The sequence below is a fragment of the Plectropomus leopardus genome, chromosome 17 (assembly GCF_008729295.1).
Source record: "Plectropomus leopardus isolate mb chromosome 17, YSFRI_Pleo_2.0, whole genome shotgun sequence".
Classification (NCBI taxonomy): Eukaryota; Metazoa; Chordata; class Actinopteri; order Perciformes; family Serranidae; genus Plectropomus; species Plectropomus leopardus.
In genome coordinates this window covers 30,347,891-30,369,795 of record NC_056479.1, presented here as the reverse complement: position 1 = coordinate 30,369,795, position 21,905 = coordinate 30,347,891, and the positions used below count along the sequence as shown (strand labels likewise).

The 21,905-nt window shown below is 36.7% G+C and overlaps 1 protein-coding gene across 1 annotated transcript in view; it reads right to left on the bottom strand.

Annotated features, from left to right (window-relative positions):
- The window catches only part of cpt1a2b (carnitine palmitoyltransferase 1A2b), a 43,427-nt gene that overhangs the window by 14,815 nt on the left and 6,707 nt on the right, over nt 1-21,905 (bottom strand). The window contains exons 3-13 of the mRNA XM_042505752.1: nt 20,725-20,864; nt 17,590-17,767; nt 16,672-16,773; nt 15,804-15,941; nt 14,706-14,783; nt 14,354-14,461; nt 13,794-13,881; nt 12,736-12,931; nt 7,188-7,376; nt 6,637-6,742; nt 4,607-4,723 (exon numbers count right to left, since the gene is read on the bottom strand). Coding sequence (XP_042361686.1) covers nt 4,607-4,723; nt 6,637-6,742; nt 7,188-7,376; nt 12,736-12,931; nt 13,794-13,881; nt 14,354-14,461; nt 14,706-14,783; nt 15,804-15,941; nt 16,672-16,773; nt 17,590-17,767; nt 20,725-20,864 — 1,440 coding nt within the window. The remainder of the gene's footprint in view (nt 1-4,606; nt 4,724-6,636; nt 6,743-7,187; nt 7,377-12,735; nt 12,932-13,793; nt 13,882-14,353; nt 14,462-14,705; nt 14,784-15,803; nt 15,942-16,671; nt 16,774-17,589; nt 17,768-20,724; nt 20,865-21,905) is intronic.

The window sequence follows — 21,905 nt, the reverse complement described above, 5'->3', positions numbered from 1 at the left end:
ATAAAGAAGCAAATCCCTGCCGAGTCACGGCACGCCAGCACAGGTGGTCTCCTTCAACTGCAGAATACGAAAAATACTGTGCGCCTCCCTCCGCCCAGTGGTCCCACAGTCTTTGTCTTTGAACTATCAGGATAATTTCATACCATGTTTTCCCTCCGGCTGACAGACTCATCCTCTGTCACGACATCTGTTCCTACACGCCAAATAACTCAGAGGAATTTAACCCCCCCAGTTTCATGCTTTCACAATGAGCTGCAGCTGAGTGTAACAATATTCAAATTTCTGTGACAAACACATCTGTGACTGCTCATAATAATTTGTCACTGCTGAGTTGTGGAAGAAGTCACTTTTTTACCAAACTGGTTCAAAGGTTTGACGCTCCTGTCAAATACCAACCAGCCTCAAAAACTGCCTGCGGAGAAAACGATTATATTGTAGGTTAACCGTTCTGGATTACAGTAGATTGCATGTAATATTTTTTTAATCTATTTTTTTATTTAATTTAATTTGCTTTTTTAATTTTTTTAATTTGACTTAATTAAATTGTTTTTTAAGCTGTTTTTTTTGTTTAGATTTGAGTTGATCTGATAACTTGGGGATCACAACCAGGAACCCCCTGAAGTGTAAAACATCAGAGGTGATTATATTACACCACCAACACTAACTGGCCTTAAAAAACTGCCGGTGGAGTTAAATAAAAACGGTTTTTAATATATTGTATCTGTACTGGATTACAGTAGATTGCATTTCTCTCCTCTCGTTTTATGTCTGATTACTACTTAAAAAGGTTTAAGTGGAATTAAGTCATTAGCTGAAAAAAATCATCACATGCTGGGGCTAAACAGTGTTTATTCTATTAATTCAAATTTCACTGATTTTTGGGGAGGTTCTGTTCAGTGTTCATTGTTTGCATGTTATGTGTGGAATTTCACCAATAAACAAATATAGAGGGGAGTAATAATAGAGGGGAACACTGCGTGATAATGACACCTCCTCAGTAAGATTTTGGAAACATTGGCAGAGGTTTCCTGTATTTGTGAACATGGCTCATGAAAGTTTGTCGAGAATGTAAACACTCAGGGAGGCAGGATGTCAGAGGGGGGTGAGACGTTCTGGAGGAAAAACAATAAGACACTAGGTTCGGCCAAAAAGTAACCTTGAGGTCAAAGACAGGACAGCGATGGAAAAGAGGAAAAACCAAAAACCAAACCTGTAAATCAGCCACACTGAACCTGTTCTGCTTATGGGCCACTTCAGTAAAATGACAGGAGGCCAGGGGCCCCACACATAAGACCAGGACTTTAGGACATTTCTAGAATGATAGGACATTTCTCAGATTTAAGTACATTTTTAAGTTTTAGGACATTTTTAGGATTTCAGGGCATTTATTTGATTTTTGGACATTTTTAAGACTTTTCTATGATTTTGAGGACATTACTCAGATTTTAGGACATTTAAGATTTCAGGACGTTAGGGTCTGAGGACCTCTGTGGGGGGGTGTGGGGGATCCACTACTGGCACTTTTTTTGGAAAACATAACAACTCTGCCACTTTACGTATACTAAAAGTACAAAAACAATTCCCAGTGTGAATTTAATTATTTTTATTCTGAATCAGAATCCAGTTTGGGGCCACGTGGCACCCTCTCAGGGACCAGATTTGGGCCTTGGGCTGTAAGTTGAGCATCAGTGATGTAAATTGTTCCTCTGAGTCACTTTGAGGCTGCTGGATTGTCAGACTGTAAAAATGTCAAAGGTTGAAGTGGAATATTGACTCAGCCTGTTATCTTTAAACCTGATCTCGTTATGGACACCTGCACTTCTCATTTAACTTTTTGTTTATCTTGAAGCCAAATCCTTCAGTTGTTTCTTCATTCCCTCGAGCCTCTGTCAGCTCACACAGTAAAACTGAAACTAACATTTTTAATATTTGTTACATGTCGTCAGGCATCAAGAGGCTCATAACGATTTAATTATAAAGAAAGATCGAGCAGCATCCCGCCTCAAAGAGGAACTCCAAGCTGTTTCTTTTTGCACTAGAAACATAAGCACATAGATTCTCGTTGCCATGTGTTGTAATTAGGTGAAATGCTAACAAAAAACGTTTTTTTCTGCTTTAAGTTTGCTTTCAAAAAAGGAAAAGTCCAAATTCTTTGATTCTAGCTGCTTAAACATGAATGTTTTGTGGGTTTCTTTCCTCCTCTGTGACAGTAAACTGAATATCTTTGAGGGTTAAGGACAAAACAAGACTGTTGAGGACGTCATCTCAGGCTTTTGGAGACACTGATGGACATTTTTCACCATTTTATAATAATTTATAGACCAAACAACAAATGGTTAATCAAGAAAATAACCAATAGATTAATCAACAGTGAGAATAATCATTAGTGTTTAACTCTTTGAAACCTGGTTGAACAGCAGTTTGAGTTTCTTAACTATTTAAATCTTCGAAATATTAAGCAATTTGGATGATTTCTTTCAAAAACAAGAGAGAAAAGACAATCAGCAGCTTTGAAAAAATGTCCCACAATATGCATTAAAAAAAGTTAAAGGTGGCCAGAAAATGACCTAAAAAAAAGCTTAAAGAGAGAGAATCATTAGAAGTTTTTCAAATAACTAAAGAAAAATACCAATAAATCTGTGTGTATAATTATTGAAATGATCAGAAATTCTTCTTCTTATTATTATTTTTAATATCATGTTTATTATTATATCTAAGGACTGCTTTTCGGGTTATTTCCTGGTTTTGTTTTTTAATTTTCCTTTTGTTGTTTGGTTAATTTTAGGTAATTTTCTTTCTCTTCAAACTCTCCAAAATGATACCGCCAATGAAACAGAGAGTAAAACTGAAATAAAACCTCGTCTGTGATTAATACTGGTTGTTTTTTAACTGTAGCCTTTTTAACTTCACGGGGCTTTTTTCTTTTGCGTGGTTTTCTGAAACCTGAACCTGCAAACCTGCGTGTGTGATGTGTCGTGGTTGTCTGTGCAGGATGCGGTCACATCGTCCTCCTCCAGAGGAGCAAACAGCGTTTTGTTTTCTCACCCAGGAGCTAAAAATATGATCATTTTATTTCTTTCTGGCACTTTAACACAATACATTTCATTAAGATGAACTGTAACTGACAGTATATATTTTTTCTAACGTTTATCCAGTGGGAAATTCAACTATATGTTCATGATAAATCCGTGATGATTAACCCTTTGAAACCAGCATCAACGTCACTTTTCTTGAGTTGTTCTGATGCCTTTCACAAGTATTTAAACCCTTGAATCCAGAGCAAATTGGTTTGATTTCTTTCAAAGATGTCCCCAAATTGCAAGGGATTGGGAGATTTAGAAAAAAATAAGTATATTGTACATATTTATTTTACTGAATTATCTTTTACACATTTTCTTGTTTACTTGTTGTTTAATTTATTTTTTACTCCTTTATTGTTTGTTTATTTTGTGCTTATTTTCAGGTAATTTTCTTGTATTTTTTTGACTAATTTCTTGCTTTTTTGGAATTTATTTTGTTTTATTGTTCATGTTCTTCCAATGTTATTAAAAGACATTAGGCTGATTTTCCTCTTACTCTGTCTTGCACTGTTTTTCTTTCTTCTCGGTAACGTGACGATGAATCTGAAGTGGTTCGTACGGGCAGGTCAGCTGGGAATAACTCTGCATGATCTTCATGTCACACTGAACAGCACTTGCAGCCTTCGAACGTGTTCCCGCTCTTACCGGCAGGCTCAGGAAAGAGAGCGAGATTTGCATACGACGACGATACAATGACAGCTGAACATGAGCGGTTTGTCTGGTCCTGAGTGACTAAGAGGACACAGAGCCCTCAGGGGCTGTTTGTACATGTTTGACATTTTTGATCCCACAGCCATCAAAGCATAACAACGACTTCCTGCCTGATGACATCATTCTTTACCATATTTGGCATATGGAGACAATACATGCTCTAGCAGGAAGTAGGTGACCCGTCACAATCACTGTTGCTGCTAATCATTGTGATGTTCCCAGGCAGTCATCAGCAAGATTAGATTTTTAATCTAAAACATAGTGGCATCAAGATAAAAACCTGGATTTTAAAGGGTTAATATTCTGAAAATTAATGAATATTTGATATTTATGATTAGGAGTTTTGGTTAAAAAAAATAACCCAATGAAAGCAGAAAATTATATCAATGTAAAATATTTTTAAGGCTTGATTTTGAAAAGCACATTTTGTGTGCAGAGCGGCGTGAGTGTGAGTATTTGACACTGCACCAAAAATGAATGTATAAAAATCAATGTTGCTGCTGATCATTGACATAACCTAGGCTGTGATCATCATCATTTATGTTGGTTTTTTTCATCTAAAAACATAGTGGCACCATGACCAAAACCTGGAGTTTACAGGGTTAAAATTCTTAAAAATTAATGAGAATATGACATTTATAATTAGGACTGTTGTTGGTTAAAAAAACCACTCAAGGAAAGTAGAAAATAGGTAAAATGTTTTTTAAGGCTTGATTCTGAAAAGTGCATTTTGTGCGCTGAGCGATACGAGTGTGTGTGTTATTAAAGCGGGCCCTAAGGGGTTAAACACAGACAGTGTCTCAGGGTGTGTGTACCTGTGAGGGGATGTCCCAGGCCAGTCTCTGGGGGTGAGGCAGTGAGCGGTCCACATCGCCTTTACAGTGTCCGTCCTCGGTGTATCCCAGCTGGAAGGCGTCTGTGGCCAGAGTGTACTGCCGGAGGGAAAGCATCACGTGAACACACAGAAAACAAAACGCTCTTAAAGGACTCCACTTCTGCTCATTTTCACGTATGTTTACATGCGTTAGTGTTCAAAGACGGACATCAAAGACCTCGTTCCGACTGATGTGTCTTATCACGTCGTCTGTGCTGCGCGCGAACGCACCACAAAGACCACAGACGACCGGCGAGCACGTACAACCTGCGCCCGCATGAGTCGAAATAACTCTGCATGTCTTGTCTTGTCTGTACTTGTGATTCAAAAAAGTAAAAATTCAGAATCACATTCTGTGTATGTGCTTGTTTTCATGTGGCAGAGTTTCTACAGCTCAAAGCTTATTTTAGACGTTTTTTAGACATTTTCTGCTTACATTTTCTCACTTTCGCTGGAAAATGTAAAGTTCATTGGTAATGTAGGAAAATTCCACTTCTGTCTCGACCAAAGAGCTCAGCGGGGGAGATAATAACGCTTATATTGCAAACAGTCTCACAGCACTCAGCAGCCAACATGGCAGCCTTTAGATCTTATCTCTGCACTCATACCATCAGCACCGAACACATCCCAAATCTACTCGAGGAAATGAGTCATCTTCCTCCAAAGGCTCTGCAGACCCCCGACGCCTCGGCTCTCTGCATCACATATCAAACATTTATGACATTTGATCCTGCTGCTGCGAGAGAATCGCCGTCTCACTCAGCTGCATTTTTTCATTACTGAAAATGAATCGGAGAGAAGAATACGGATAATCGCAGCATTTGCAGGGCAGCTGTCAGGTGTTGAACAAACATTTATCTTTCAGAGGGATCTTTGTGTGGATTATGGCGTCACAGGAAACGACTCAGCTCGACGACTGAGGCCGACTCGTGTCACAAAGTGCAGACGAACTTCTTAAAGCCATTCACAGGCCGCAAACCAAGAATCACTTTTGGCTTTTTTTTTTGCAACCTTGTATTTTTTAGTAACCATGATACTAAACTGAACATTTTCAAACAGCAGCTGAATTTTTCTTCTGTTTTTTTAACCCTTTGAAACCTGAGATAATTGGAAAACTTCTCAAAAGACATTGGAAGAAGGCAATAAGCAGCTTAAGAAACAGCCCAAAAATTTGCAAAAAAATGCAAAAATGTTAAAGAAAATAACCCAAAAATAAGCCAAAAAAAGAAAAAGTTAAAAAAGAGAAACAAAGAAATAAAAAGAAAGTTTAAAAAACACAAAAAATAACCTGGAAAAAATACTGTAATTGTGTAACATACGTTGAAATATACTAAGTTTATACATTTTTAATGATAATTAAAAATATACTTTTTCCTTCGCTTTTTTCTTTTTATCTTATACATTTTCCCTTTTTTTGTTGCCTTTTTTAGTATGTTTTTGAAAGAAATCAAACCACTAAGGTTAAAAATGGCTGTAGAGTGTTGTCCAGGACGTTCTGAGGTGGATTTTCAAAATTAAAGCCCCTTAAAAATGCCTCATACGACCTGCGTGTGCTCTTAATCCAGATAGCGTTTACCGGGCTGATTGCACTGGTATGATCACACGCACCAAAGCGCTAAATAAACATGTTATTTTCCACCAAATGTAAAACTATTGATATCTATACTGCATATACTGTGGCCTAAAGACACCGAGATGTTGTTTGTTAGTCACATGACGCGCCGCGCTGTGCTGCAGCACCAGTAATTGGATGCTCAGCAGCTGCGGCGACGGCAGCAGCTTCATCATCGTCTGTGCTGCTTTCTTTCTCTCTAAGTATTTCTTCTACAATCAGCATTTTCTCGGAAATGACTCTCTCACTGCGCACAGTTTCACTCTCTTCAGACAAACAGAATGTGACGCTCGTAATCAAACACACACGTGAGACCAACAAAAGCCCATGAACACACACACACACACACACACACACACCTCCCAAAGGTGAGCCACGGTGGGGGCATCGGCCCAGGAGTGCTCCGCGTTCAGTCCGCTCTTCCCGTTCTTGTAGATCACGATGGAGAAGGATTTATCAAACCACCTGAAGGACGAGAGGAGATGGAGATGAGAAAATGTTACTTTTATTAACAAAAAACAGCAAAGAATTTAAGAAATAAAAGATAAACTAATAATAACCCTCCCGATTTGATATTAATATGTATTGTTTTTGTTTGCCTCTTTTTTCATTTACTTGTGTATCTATATTATGATTATTATTATTATTTTCTTTTATTATTATTATTTATTTACTTATTATTTTCCATCACTGATGATTATTATAATCTCAGTAGAAATGATCTGTGCTCTCATGTATGTTTGTGTTCTTGTTTACTTGACAAATATGGTTGAATAAAGTTGTAGGACAAAAATAAAAATAACAATAAAAATAAAAATAAAAAAAATTTTTAAAAAAATTAAATAAAAAAGCAGCTGCAGTCGAAGATAACGAATGACTGTGTGCTGCCGCAGGGGTGTGTCCTGCTCACCTGTCATAACATTTCCCGTGGAGCAGCGACTTGGCGTAGCGGTCCAAATTTCCCGCCGGGTCGTCTCCCCTCATGCCCTGCTCTTCATTGTCCAAAGTGACAAAGAAAGCCGCCCTCTCGATGATATCCAGGGATCGCTTGTTGATGCCAGAGCTGAAGTACTGCTTCCTCATCTGGGACCAGGGAACTCTGGGAGAGAGGTGACGCACGCACAGTTCAACATTCAGGCTCCCCACACATTTTCATGGACAAAATTTCAAAACTTTTCCAGGACTTTGCAAGGATGCAAAACATTTCTTTCATTGCTCTTTCTTGTTTATAATGCAGTACATTTTTCTTTTCATCCCTATTTTTTACTTTACTGTAATGAAAATCAGTGGCCTTATGTCTATTTTATGAACTTAAACACTGTTTAAGGTGAACAAATAAATTACCAACAATCATGAATCTCAAGAAACAGCCAAAATGTCTGGAGTACCACAAGGATGTGTTCGTGGCCCCCTCCTCCTTCATCTTTATTATGCTTATAAAAAAAATTGTAAAAACACAAACACAAAAACTTCAACATCAAAAATAGATAAAACACCCCCTAAAATTCAAAATTATAATAAAAAAAAAAGTTTTAAAAGGAAGAAAAAACACCTAAAAGCACCTCAACGTTATGGACAACTAGGTCCAGAAGATTACTGTAAATATTGATTTTATTACAACAAAATTCCATGACTTTTCCAAAACCTTTAGGGATTTTTACTAATTCCATGACTTTTCCAAAACCTTTAGGGATTTTTACTAATTCCATGACTTTTCCAGGTTTTACATGACTTTGGGAACCCTGAACATTAGACTCATGACCAATTTCCTTTTTCATCGGAACAAAACATGCACATGCACACTCACGCGCACACACGCGCACACACACACACACACACACACACACACACACACACACACACACACACACACAGAAGTGTAACAAATCACAAGTGCTCAGTAAAAAAAAACAATAAAACATTAGGCAACAGACAGTCTCAGAGTGCAGGAAGTTCATTAAAGAGGAAACTGCAGATGTTTTTAGAGGATTAATCTGACGTAACTGAACTCTATCAGCATCAGCATTTTTGGCTTTTTTTCAAGAGGGAGCTGGTTTCACTCCATTCTCACTTTGTCGTGTTTTCAGAGTTAAGTTTTCATCTCACGAGGAAGACACTACGGTAAGAAGGCCTGAAATATTGCAAATAGACAATAATATTGCAAAGCCATTTAAAGTTGAATGCCCCTTCCTTCAGCCAAAAGTGCTTAAAGAGCTATTCATTTTATTATTTGTCAAGTGGGCAGACACGAAGGGAGAGACAGAACGAGGGGAGAAAATGACGAAACTTTTCTGATGAACAAATGAATACAACAAAACGCTGTCACTCACTGACGCATATTACGTCGTTACGTCGTCAGCTACAGAAAATTTCATTAGCACTATTACTTTTCCAGGCTTGGAAAATGTGATTGTGAAATTCAATGACTTTTCTAGGTTTTCCTAAAAAAAAAAAAACAACCTGTTGCTCGCTTTGAAAGCACTGCTATCAACGAGAAAGGGCTGAGTCATGAAGGTGAAATGAGGAGTAATTTATATGTTACCTCCTGACGCTGCACGTGTGTCTTTTTTCTGTTTAGGTAAGTTGTGATTTTTGAATATCCTTTGCTGAGGTTTAACCGTTCCCTAATTTGAAATGACTGGGAATTTTGCAAAAAATGAGTAAATTACCTGAAAATTAGCAAAAAAACACCCACCAAAAAATCAATAAAAAGATAAAAAAATTTATTTTTTTTAAGAGAAAGGAAACAAGTAATCTGAAAAAAGTGTTTTAAAATACTATTGATTTTGTAACATACTTGTCAATATATAATTATAATAATTATGAATATAGTTTTCTGTCTTATTTTTTAATAATTTTCTAAACCTGCTCATTTCTTTCAATCTGTGGGTCAATTCTTGCCTTTTTTCCTATGAAATTAAACCAATCTGCTTAGTTTAAATATTTGTGAAATGCATCTGAGCGCAGCTCCAGAAAAGTGGCATTGATTCAGGTTTCAGAGGGTTAAAAATCAAAATGCTTCATGTGTTTCCAACGTTACCACACATTCCAGAGTTTATCGCTTCCCGTTGGCATCGTTTCATTTGTGTGATTGATCTGTTATTACACCTGCAGTCTGACTGAAAACAGACTCGGTGTCGGCCGCTCTGACGGTCTGCGTCACAGATCACATTCATGTTTGACGTCATCTCGTCACGTATGAAGAAATCAGAGCAATGGGAAGCGGCCGCAGGAAGCGGTAACAGTAACAGTGTGTGTTTGTGTTTCATGTGTTGCTCTCGGGAAAGGGAACCTGCTCTCTTATCGCTCCTGATCGTCAGCACAAACACACTCAGGCTCAGAATACATACACACACACACACACACACACACACACACACACACACACACACACACACACACACACACACACACACACACACACACACACACACACACACACACACACACACCCTGCTTTCCCTCTCCCACTCACAGAAACAACTCACTCAGTCTATTTTTGACACCAGTTTTCTCCCTTTTTCTTCCTCTATTTCTTCCTGATTTCTCACTCGTCTGCTATCTGCCCTCGTTTGTGTTCTTTTCTTCTGACCCAGTTTTTTTAACAGTACAACAGATACAAACAGCGACATGCAGAAATAATAACATAATAATAATAACTGTGTCTGTTGTGGGATGATCTGCCTGAGGATCTCCGGGTCACTATTTTCTTTTAAATCATTTCTGAAGACTTATTTTTATCAAAATGCATTCCTATCATTTTTTAAATTGCATTTGAGTCTTGCACTGCTCTGTTTTTACTTTAAATTCAACCTTTTTTTTCTTTTCTTTTGTATTTTTTTGCTTTTTACCTTTTTTTCTGTGTTTTCTTTGTTCCTGTCTTCTGTGGTTTTCTGTGTAAAGCACTTTGTAATGTTGGTTTTTTAAATATGCTATAAAAACAAATTTATTATTATTATTTAAAAAGGCAATCGGCAACTTGGCACAAAACATCCTGCAAACTGGAAAAAAAAGAAAGTAAAAGCTGACCAGAAAAAAAGAGAGAAACATTCTAAAAATTAATAATAATTTAGGGAAACATATATGTATAATTATTAAAATGATCAGAAATTAGTATTACTACTTTTTAAATTATTCTTTTCTTATCCTTCGTCTTATTATTATTATTATTACTTAATTTTTCTTGTGTAAGCTGATCCCTCACAGACTGAAAGAGTCGAACAGTCGAAAAAGCAAAATATTCTTTTCTTTTTCCAAAATATCCCCGAGAAAAAACTACAGCGTTTGGAGTGAAAAAGCTGAGCGCCGTCTGAGCGAGAACATACGGAGTACGTTAACGTGATGACTTTTAAAACGCATAACCATGTATGTAGGACTGCCAGATGTTTTTTCTGATTTAAACTTCCTGGCTCCTGCTGTGACTCTCCGTCAGCATCAAACTACGCAGCTGATCTTTGATCTCGGCTCCTCTTTTATTTGTGAAGCTAATCTGGGGATTAGATAAAGTACACGGATTACAACATCAACCATCTGCAATAAACTGCAGAGTACGAACATGAGGCTGTGGAGGTGTGTGTGTGTGTGTGTGTGTGTGTGTGTGTGTGTGTGTGTGTGCGCGCGTGTGTGCGTGTGTGTGTGTGTGTGTGTGTGTGTGTCTGGGTATTTGTACTCTGCTGCCTCCCAGTGATCATCAGTCATATGTACACTCCAGAGCTACACACTAATACAATACACACCACATTAATATAACACACACAGTCACCACACACACACACACACACACACACACACACACACACACACACACACACACACACACACACACACACACTACCCACAAGTATCCAAAAAAACAGTAAAACAGGACTACAACTTTATTATTTTTTTAGCTTCTAAACTTCTCGAAAATGAAAAAATACATCTGTTTTACTTCTGTAATTTTATAAATAAAACTCAGGATGCACCGATTGTGAAATACTGGGAAGATACGGAAAAATGTTCGGGGGAAAAATAAATTAAAAAGCTGGGGCAAAAACAAATAATAATCAAAATTAAATATTTTAAATTATGTTAAAGAAAAATATAATGCTCTGCTGCCTCCCAGTGATCATCAGTCATATGTACACTCCAGAGCTACACACTAATACAATACACACCACATTAATATAACACACACAGTCACCACACACACACACACACACACACACACACACACACACACGACTTAAAAAAAAAAAAAAAAACAGTATTACCTTTTCCTTTTGCTTTTTTTGCTTTTTTGCTTCTCAGCTTCTCGAAAAATGAAAAAATACATCTGTTTTACTTCTGTAATTTTATAAATAAAACTCAGGATGCACCGATGGCGAAATTCTGGGAGGAAACCAGATGTGGGAATCCCCAAAGGAAAAAAGATACAATATTATCACGATACTTTAATCAAAGTATGACATTTTTGTCATTTCAAATTCATTTTTTCCCCACTTAAATATTTTTTTTCTAGCATCAAAATGTATCTAGTGGACTGAAAAGAAATTAATTTCATTGTTCTACCAGGCAAAAAAAAGTTTAATTTGTACTTGCAAAACTAATAAGTTATATGTTTTTTTTAATCTGGGTAACGGTACAATTGTGCCACACAAAATATTGCAATACTTTGTTGTATTGATTTTTCCCCCAAACACTAGACTATACTCACACTGAAAATAATAAGTTCACTACACTATTAAAAAAAAAGATTTTTCATGAAAATCCTCTTATTCTGGATGTAATTTAAAATTTTAAATTAAGCCGTTTACACAAACTAACCAGCATGCACTAAAACAGGGAAAAAATGCAGCTTTTTTCAACTCCAGGATTTTGCCTTCGACTTTTAACTTTGAACCCCCTCGTCCTCTAATAAATATCAAATATTGGTTGGTTCCAGCTTCTTTAACCATTTGAAACCTGGAGCGACATCACTTTTCTATTACTGCTTTCAGACGCCTTTCACAAGTATTTGAACCTTTGAACCAAAAGTTTGACAAATTAAAAGAAAGGAATAAAAAAGCTTATGAAAAACTATGTTTATAATGCCCACAATAACATATTTTTAAGTCTTTTTTTTTCAGGTAAATTTATTTTACTAACTTACTAGTTTTTGGGTGAAGTCTTCCACCGTTGCTTTTTGCCTTCTTACCATGTTTTTGAAAGAAATCAAGCCAATTTGCTCAGGATTTAAAGGGTTACTGTGAGAATTTGCTGATTTTATTTTCTTAATTAGAAGACAATTCTTGAGGTTTTAAACTGTTGGTCGGACAAAAGAAGTCACTTTGGAAATTGCGATGACCATTTTTCACATCTTACTGACTGAACGATTAATCATGAAACTAAACGTTAGTCGCAGCACACACACACACACACACACACACACACACGCGACTATTTTCAAAAAAAACAAAGACATTCTGGACTGTTCCTACCTGTCTCCCGCCGTCAGCGCTCCCAGTTTCTCCTCTCCGGGCTGCGGGGGCGAAGGGTCGTCCAGGATCTTCTGGATCTGGTGCTCGATCTCTCGGGGGCTCAGCAGCCGGCCGGCGCGGTAAACCCACAGGCGGAAGAAGCGCCCCCTGTGGTACACCGCCACAAACTCACTGTCCTGCCAGTGCTGGAGCACATCTGTGGACCACAGGAGGATTCTTCTTCTTTATTTATTTATTTTAGGTTTTATTTACTTTATTTCCTTATTATTGTCACTTTTTTTGGCCTTTTTGTATTATTTATAGTGACATTTTGAGTCCTGCATCTTGTATTTTTTGTCATTTTTTAAAAGGTGCTATGTAAATAAAGTCGTTATTATAATTATTATTGCTATTATTATTATTATTATTAGTCAGGGTTCATACATATTTTTACAAACAAATATCCAGGTCATTTCCATGACTTTGAGGCAGATTTTAAAGATCATACATTCTCTGAAACTGATTGATTCTTTATTTATTTATTATATAATAGCTTTTTTTAAAGGTATATTTTTAAAAAATGGGACTGTTTGGTATTTATAGTGGTGCAAAAAGGAGGACACGTCATTTTTTTTTTTTTTTTTTTTTTTTTTAGGTACCAGGGAGAGAATTTTTCTTTTTACTTTTTGTTTTTGGACTAAGGTGAGCGACCTTCGACTTTAATTTGCTGTTTTGTATTTATTTTACTGCTGATTTTTAAGGAAAAAAATGCCTTACAAACAAATTTTTCTTTTTTGTAAAAAATTTTGGACATTGTTAAAGAAACGGAAATGCTTTTTTTTCTGATATAAAAAAATGTTGTTTTTTTTTTAACTTTTGGTGTTTTTTATGAAAACATGAATCTATCTTTTCTTAAATGTATTCATGTTTTCTTAAAAAAATAAATCTTTGAAAATTTCATTACTTTCCTGTATTTTTCATTGTCTTCCAAACCCTGATTATTCTGCAATACATAATAATAATATTAATAATAGTGTTGTGTGTGCGTGCGTGCGTGCGTGCGTGCGTGCGTGCGTTACCTGTCTCGAGTCCCGGTGTGCGTGTCGTGTTGAACATCCTCTCACACTGAGCGGCGCACAGAGGGATGACGGTGCCTGGAACTCGACTCTGAAACACACACATCGAATATTCAGCTTTACTGTTTATTGTGACGTCCACAGTGTTTATTTACAGTATTTTCCACAGAAGACGTTTGTAAAAACACATCATGCAGACCACATCCTCAGAACAGCTGAGTGTTTTCCTTAATAACGCTGGTTAGCAGTCAGGTATCAATATTATGTGTTGAAAAACTGCATCGATTCTCAAAATCACTGTATCATTTCTTTTTGTTCATTTATTTTATTTATTCCCTTAAAGTTCCAGTGTGTAGGATTTAGGGGGATATATTGTCAGAAATTGAAAAAAATGTATGTTTTCTTTTGTGTGTAATTGTCTTAAAATCAGATTTATTCTCAATAAATCACAAAAAGACAATTTAAACAGTCCGAAGAGCTGCTGAAATGTGTAGATGTACATCCATACAATAGTATTCTATAATCTAACTCACAGATTATTTAGATTATATACAGATTCTGACCGGTTTGAGTTCCTCCCGGTTGACCTTGCGGCGGTAGAGCAGCAGGGCGGTGATGGTGTTTCCTGCCCGGGCCGCCTGCACCGGGGTCGGGGTCACATACAGAAAGTCCTGGAGAACAAACAGGACAAAAGAATTAAAAACCAAAAAGTGAAGATTTGTGCTTTTAAAGACAGAAGAACAGATGGAGGAAGAGTAAAATGATCCAACTGTGATCAACCAGAGGAGAGAGTGAAGGTGAGACGGGAAGATTCATGAGACGACGTACAAACAGTCAAATTCAAGGTCAACTTTGTCCCAAATATCTTAACACAACTTTTCTCTCTGTAACACGGTAAAAAAGGCCGTTTGTTACCATGCCATAGTAGTTACTGTTGACCATGATGGGCCCGCGACTCCTCAGGTAGATGTACTCCTCCCACCAGTCGCTCACCTGGACACATCAGGACATTAACCCTTTCAGACTGTCTGCAGCCAAAATTATTTAAAAAATTAAGAATAAAAAAAATGATGCATTCATCCATATAGCATAACTTTAGACAAGATTGTATATTTTTTTATATTAATATCACACTTTTCAAAATCAAGCCTTAAAAAATATTACACAGTAATATGATTTTCTGCTTTCACTGAGTTTATTTTTTAAACTAACATTAGTCCTAATCGTAAATATCAAATATTCGTTAATTTTACAGAATTTTAACCCTTTAAATGACAGGTTCTTGTCATGATGTCACTATGTTTTTAGATGATTAAAAAAAAGAATTATTTTAAATATACTAAATGCTAAGTAGATTATTTTTGATTATCACAGCCTGTCAGTGATCAGCAGCTACATTGACTGTGACAGGTCACCTAGTGGAAATAGCATGTATTTCCTCCATATGCCAAATATGGTCAAAATGACCTCATCAGGTGGAAAATAGTCAAAATGACAAATTCAGAGTCAAAAGCCCAGAATGACACCCAGAAATAATACAAGTCCTGTTTTTCTGCTCTGATGGCTGTGGGATCAAAAATGTCAGTTTGAATGGGTTTCAATGGAGCATTTTTGGACCTGAACAGTCTGAATGTAACTATTTAGTTTCCACAGTGTATTTTAGACTTATTGTAGGAGCTGAGCTGCAAATTCACTGATTACACTCAAATACACAATCTGGACTACATTTAGGACACATGCATCAACACACACACAGTTATCACAACAGGAAGACTGAAAAATTTTACTAAAGGTTAGAAATGTTGGCAGGATTTCTATTAGAAGTCTGTGAGCAGGATGAAAAATGTGCAAAAACACTATGAAATACAGAACTACTTTTAAATTTAAGCTTTGATTTGTAACTCGAAGAGCAAAATGCAGGACGGAGCTAAATATTCGATATGTGCAGAAATCCAGCAGTAAAGCTGAGGAGGCTGAAATGTCGTCAGCTGCTGTGTGATTAAGTTCACTCACATAGTTGGTGGCCCACAGAGCTTTGAGCTTCAGGTAGCGCTGCAGCCGGTTCCCTAGGTTCGACTCGAACTGATTGGCCAGTTCGGTCATCCGTTTGTAGTCCGGATCGCTCAGCAGAGGACGCACGGACTTCAGGTACTGACAGAGACACACAGAGCTGCAGATTTAACCTCTAAACCCTGAGCAGACTGGGTTAATTTTGTTTGGAAAATAGAAGGAAAAATGCAACCTGGCAAGAAATGTCCCACAAATTGCAAGAAATTTTAAAAATTATTTTTTAAAGCTGTGGAAAAATCTCAAAACATTTTTTTTAATTATCCTAAATTTATATTTGAAATTATTCAATGGGTTTATTATAGGAGAAATAGGCAATGAGCAACTTGGCAAGAAATGTCCCACAAATTGTAAGAAATTAGTAGATTTTTAAAATTATTTTTTAAAAGCTATGTAAAAAAATGTATTAACCTAAATGTATACTTAAAATTTTTACAAGTAATATGATTCCAAGGTTGTTCATTTGTTTTTGTTTTGTTTATTTTATCATTAACATTTTTTTACTTTCCTTTTGTTGTTTTTTAGTTGTTTTTTTTCTGTTAGTTTGTTTTGGTGGTTTTGTTCAAATTTTACGTAATTTTTTTTTTTGTTTTTGCTAAATTCTTGCTAATTTTTGGGTCATTTCTTCGTGAGCTGCTTATTTCGTTCTTCCTATGTTTTTGAAAGAAATCAAGCCAAAAGGGAAAATATCTGATTTACACAGAGACAGATCCTGTGTGTGAGGACGGGGCAAATAAAGATGTGGGAAGAGACTCTGTGTGTGTGCGTGTGTGTGCGTGTGTGTGTGCGTGCGTGTGTGTGCGTGTGCACTCACCCTGCTCAGCGTGTCTTTGATGGTGGGGACAGGCAGGTGAGGCAGAGACGTCTGGTAGCTGTACAGAAGAGGCTTCCTGCTGGACAACAACCTCAGCAGAGTCTGAGACACACAGAGACATTTTTAGATATTTAGAGACACTTTCAAGGTTCATAAACATTTTTACTAATTAATTTCCAGGACTTCCAGGGGGAGAGACTTATGTTTTCTATGTTGGCTTTAGAGGAGGGGCAAATAACTTTAAGTGGCTCTAATTTTTGTTTCTGTGTTCATTTTGCTACCGTTAACAAATAAATAAATAAGTAAATTATTATTGGCCACTTCTTTCTTTAAAAACAAATTTGCAATTTTTAAAGAAAAAATGTGTGATTTTATATTATCTTAAAAAATTGTACACTTGTAAATGTTTTAGTGATTTTAAAAATATGTTGGGTTTTTTTTTCTTTCCTTAAAAACAAAAAAAAATCCACCAAAAATGACGCCATTTTTCACAGCCAGAAACTGGAAAAACAGAAATTCTCATTGGATTTTTCTAATTTTCAGAAGTCCTTGAATGCACCATGTGTTTTTTAGGAGGTTTGTTTCCATGACTTTTCCAAAACTTTAATGGTAAATTTACTTTTCCAAAACTTTTCCAGGGACTGAAAGTTGCTTTTTGCAAATTAAACGGCTTTTCCAGGTTTTCGATGACCGTATGAACCCTGAACTTTATATAACAGACACCACATGCATGTTTTTACAATTTCAACTTTTTGTTCTGGTTTACGATAAGACGGTTTTATTAAAGCATCCTGTGTCTGGTGTTAGAGACCACGCTGCACTTCCACTAAACTTTCATTTTTCAGTTCAGGACTCAAAACGACGCCTTCACAGCGGCCACCAGGTGGAGCTACATCACAGAGCAGAAACAGGACTTACCACCCAGACTTTGGTGGTGTTGGAGATCCGTCCGTGCTGCTCGAACATCCACTGGTGGTACGAGAGGAGCAGTTTCAGGCAGAAGCGGAGCGCCAGGATGAGGGAGAGCCACAGCAGCGTGCTGAAGACCAGCGCGGACAGCATCGTCTGTCCCTGGGCGCTGAGCGAGACGTGGAGGCTGCACAGAGGGAGGCACAAAGAGCCACAGCAGCGGTCAACAATATTTCTTCAACCTGACTGAAATCATTTTGATTAGAGCCGATTTCATACGCTGCAGATCCTCCAATAATCTGTCTGAATGTGTTCTTCATTACAGCCAGCAGAGGGCCGATCATTCACACTGTTAACAATGAAATACAATTTAAAAAACACAATAAAATAAAACACAGTGAAATACAATTTAAAAAACAAACAGTAAAATAAAATTCAATAAAATAAAATACGAAAAATTAAATAAAACAAAAAATAAAATAAAACAAAAACATGACATTATTTAGCCCCAAATGTGATGACGTTTTTTAACTTTATTGCCATTTTAACTTTTATTGAACAGCAATCAAACATAAAATCAGAGGAGAGAAAACCAAGCAGAATGATATTTTTAAATCAAAATATACTATATCTACTGTAATCCAATACATTTAAGCCTTTCATATAATCATATAAACAAGAAGGCCATGCTTTTGAACCAGTTTGGTAAAAGTTAGTGATAATGAATAATAAGTAATTATTTCCATAACTCAACAGCAACAAATACAGTTTCTCACTGCTCATAATGCGTGTCGATGTCACCGTCAGCAGGCTGTTTATCCAACTTTTATATCAAATAACAGTTTTCTGAAGAAGAACTGAAAAAAGAAAAATGCATGTGTATATATCCACTTACTGTCACTTTTTTGTGCTTTTTTTCGTATTTGTGAATGACTCTAAAACAGTTTTTTTATAGTATAGATTTCTTTGTTTTTCTGGCAGAAAATGAGGAAGAGATACAATAAAAACAAGTAAACAACGATATAAAAACATTGGTATCGGTCCTGAATTTCACAATTGATACATCTCGAGGAAAATCACATGTCCAGCTGTAAAGTTCCTGTTCATCAGCCCTTTACACTGAATTAACCCTTTTGTGCTGCTTTCAGGCGCCTTTCACAAGTATTTACACCTTTAAATTGTGAGCAAACTGAAGTGATTTCATTCAAAATGACAGGAAAGAAGACAGGAGCAGCTTGGTAAAAAATGTTGCACAAATTGCAAGAAATTAGTAGATTTAAAAAAAAAAAATTGGATTTTTTAAATCTAGTGAAAAAAGTCTGGGGGGAAAAGGGAAAAAAAGCTAGAGAAAAAATACATGATTATCATAATCACATATTTTTAATTATCATACAGAATTATATAATTTTTAAAGCACTTTTTGTCAAGTCTTGTTAACCTTGTTTGTTTGTAATTTTTGCATTTTTTTTTTTTTTTTTTTTTTTACAAATGTATTGCTAATTTTGTAGCTTGTTATTTATTTTTAACACAACTGACAGGCATAAAATTAAACAATAATTCCTGTCAATATGACTAACACATAAATATTAATAACATTTTTTTAAAGAAATCAGGCCAGTTTTCTCAGACTTTAAAGGGTTAAACTTTTCCGGCAGTCAGTGTGTCCTCAAACAGCACTAAAGACTCTGTTTACAGTCTCCATCACCTCCATCATCCTGTCAGTTTTTCTGTTATTGCTTCACATTTACAACCACTCATTTCAGCAAGAATGACACCAGTGTTAACAGGTGTGTGTGTGTGTGTGTGTGTGTGTGTGTGTGTGTGTGTGTGTGTGTGTGTGTGTGTGTGTGTGTGTGTGTGTGTGTGTGTGTGTGTGTGTGTGTGTGTGGGACAGTGAGTCAGCGGTGTGGTCGGTCTATAAAGCCACAGTTAGTTGGTGAATCGACGGCTGCTGAAGTGGGGCAGAGTTCATGTGCAGGTGCCACGCCCACGCTCCGACACAGTGACTCAGTTTAATGTGCGGAGCAGGAGGAGGAGGAGGAGGAGGAGGAGGAGAACAAGCGTTTGTTTGGATCAGTCGCTCTTTCTTCCTTCTGCTCGTAACTCGACAGACTGGACTCTGAACTGCAGCCGTCGCTCAGCAGGCAGCGCTCTCCACAACACATCAACCAATACTGGTTTTCTCAGTTAAAAAAATTTAAAAAGGCTTTAATTTGTACCCAGATACTCATTCATGGACTAATAAACACAATCCTTTGAGCTGTGAGAGCTTCATAAACGTTTAACATTTGAAATGCTCCATGTTGGGGTTCGCTTTATTTGTGCACTGTGAGCACAAAACGCTCCGGGTTTGTTTTGCTCTTTGCTGTTGCACTTTAACTGATAACACATGCTACCGCGCCGGGACGCTCCAAAAACCAAACAGACAAAACCACGGCGGCCGGTGAACCGCCAGCAAGGAGGCGCACGAGGAGGAGTCTGATCTGCTGAAGACACCGCAGATATGATGAAGAACACATCAAACAGTGACAGTCTACGACGCACAGAAACGTGACGGTTTTCCTGCAAGTTTTCATAAGCGCACTGCGATTTCCCACCTCTCTACCTCAGTGAGATTATACGAAACAGGATATCAGCTGTCACTGCACACTTCAGTCCACTGATGCCCAGCACTGGGGTCCCGACCCCCACCAGTAATAATAATTAGTATAATATAGTATAATATAAGAATAATACATTATTATTATTATCATTATTATTATTATAAAATTTTTAACTAGGGGAAAATTTCAAGAAAATATTTTTTTTGTTGTTTATCTTCTAATATCATTTAGTTCTATTATTTTTTTTTTTTTTTTAATTTTCAGCACAATTTTCAGGTAATTCTTGTTTGTGTATTTTTAAATTTTCTTTATTTGTGTGCTTATTTTCAGATTGTTCTTTTGTTGTTGTTCTTTTAACTAATTTCTAACTCATTTTCGGGCCATGTCTTGTTAAATTGCTTATTGCCTTCTCCCAATATTTTAAAAACAAATCACTTATTTGCTCAGGTTTTAAAGGGTTAAGAAGGTAAAGATGATGAGTTTGAGTGTGTGTGTGTGTGTGTGTGTGTGTGTGTGTGTGTGTGTGTGTGTGTGTGTGTACCTTAGAGGCAGGTGTTGCTGTATCTTGGTGATGAGCCCCATGCTGGGATCCGATCGCATGTACATGGTGGCCAGGATCGCTATGACGACAAAGAGCCAGGAGGAGGGGCTGGCCGGGTACACTCCCTTTATCACGCTGTTCTGTTACCACAAAAGAAGAAACAATATTAGGCATCAGTTAAAAAAAAAAAATGTAAAAAATTGTTTCCCGTCTGGAACACGGAGACAAAACAACTGGGATATCCAGTTCAGTAAAGTTTTTTTTCCAGTAAATTTCTGTGGCTTTTAGGCAAATTTTCAAGATTATTCATTTTCGAAAATGACCAGTTTCATAGCAGATTTGAAGAAAAAAAATGGCTTTTTTTTTCAAAAGTTTTTGGTGATTTTTAAAGAAGAAAAAATTGGGGGATTTTCTTTTAAGTAAAATTTCTTGGTGATTGTTTTTTCTTATATTTTTTGACAGCTTTTAAAGAAAAACAGGCAATTTTTGTCTTTAAAATTGTTGGTATTTTTTAAAGAAAAAAATGGCAATGTATTTATGTTTTTAAATGTCTTTTTTTTCTTTACAAAATTTGGCTTTTTCGGTGATTAAAAAAAATGTGTGTGTGTGTGTTGGGCAGTGTTTCTGCGGGATAATTTTGGTGATTTAAAAATCACCAAAATTACACAACCTATCACAGTCAGTCCAACACCTCGCTCAGAAAAATGTTTTTTTTCTACTTTTAAAAAATCACCAAAATCACGTTTCACAGTCAGAAACTGTAAAAACAGCACATCATGTATTATTATACAGTTTTGTAAACCAAAATTCCATTCCTTTTCTAAACCTTCAGGGTATATTTAGTTTTTCAAAACTTTTCCAGGCCTGGAAATTGCTATTTGCAAATTCCATGACTTTCCCTGTTTTTCCAGGGGCGTGGGAAGCCTGTATGTTGGGTACATTCTTCAAACCCAGTGTGTTGTAACAGCTGTGTCAGTTCATCACATACAGTACATTCCCCAAAAGGTAAACATGACACTTCAACACACGTGTAAACCGTCAAATCTGAACTTGTAAAACAAATATTTCTGTGGGTCTGAACGATGCTCGGCGTCTGAGCATTCACCTGCACGCGGCGGCTGGATCACTGAAGACAGAAACCTGTTAATCAGACACTCAGCTGCACGTACACGACCAGCCGC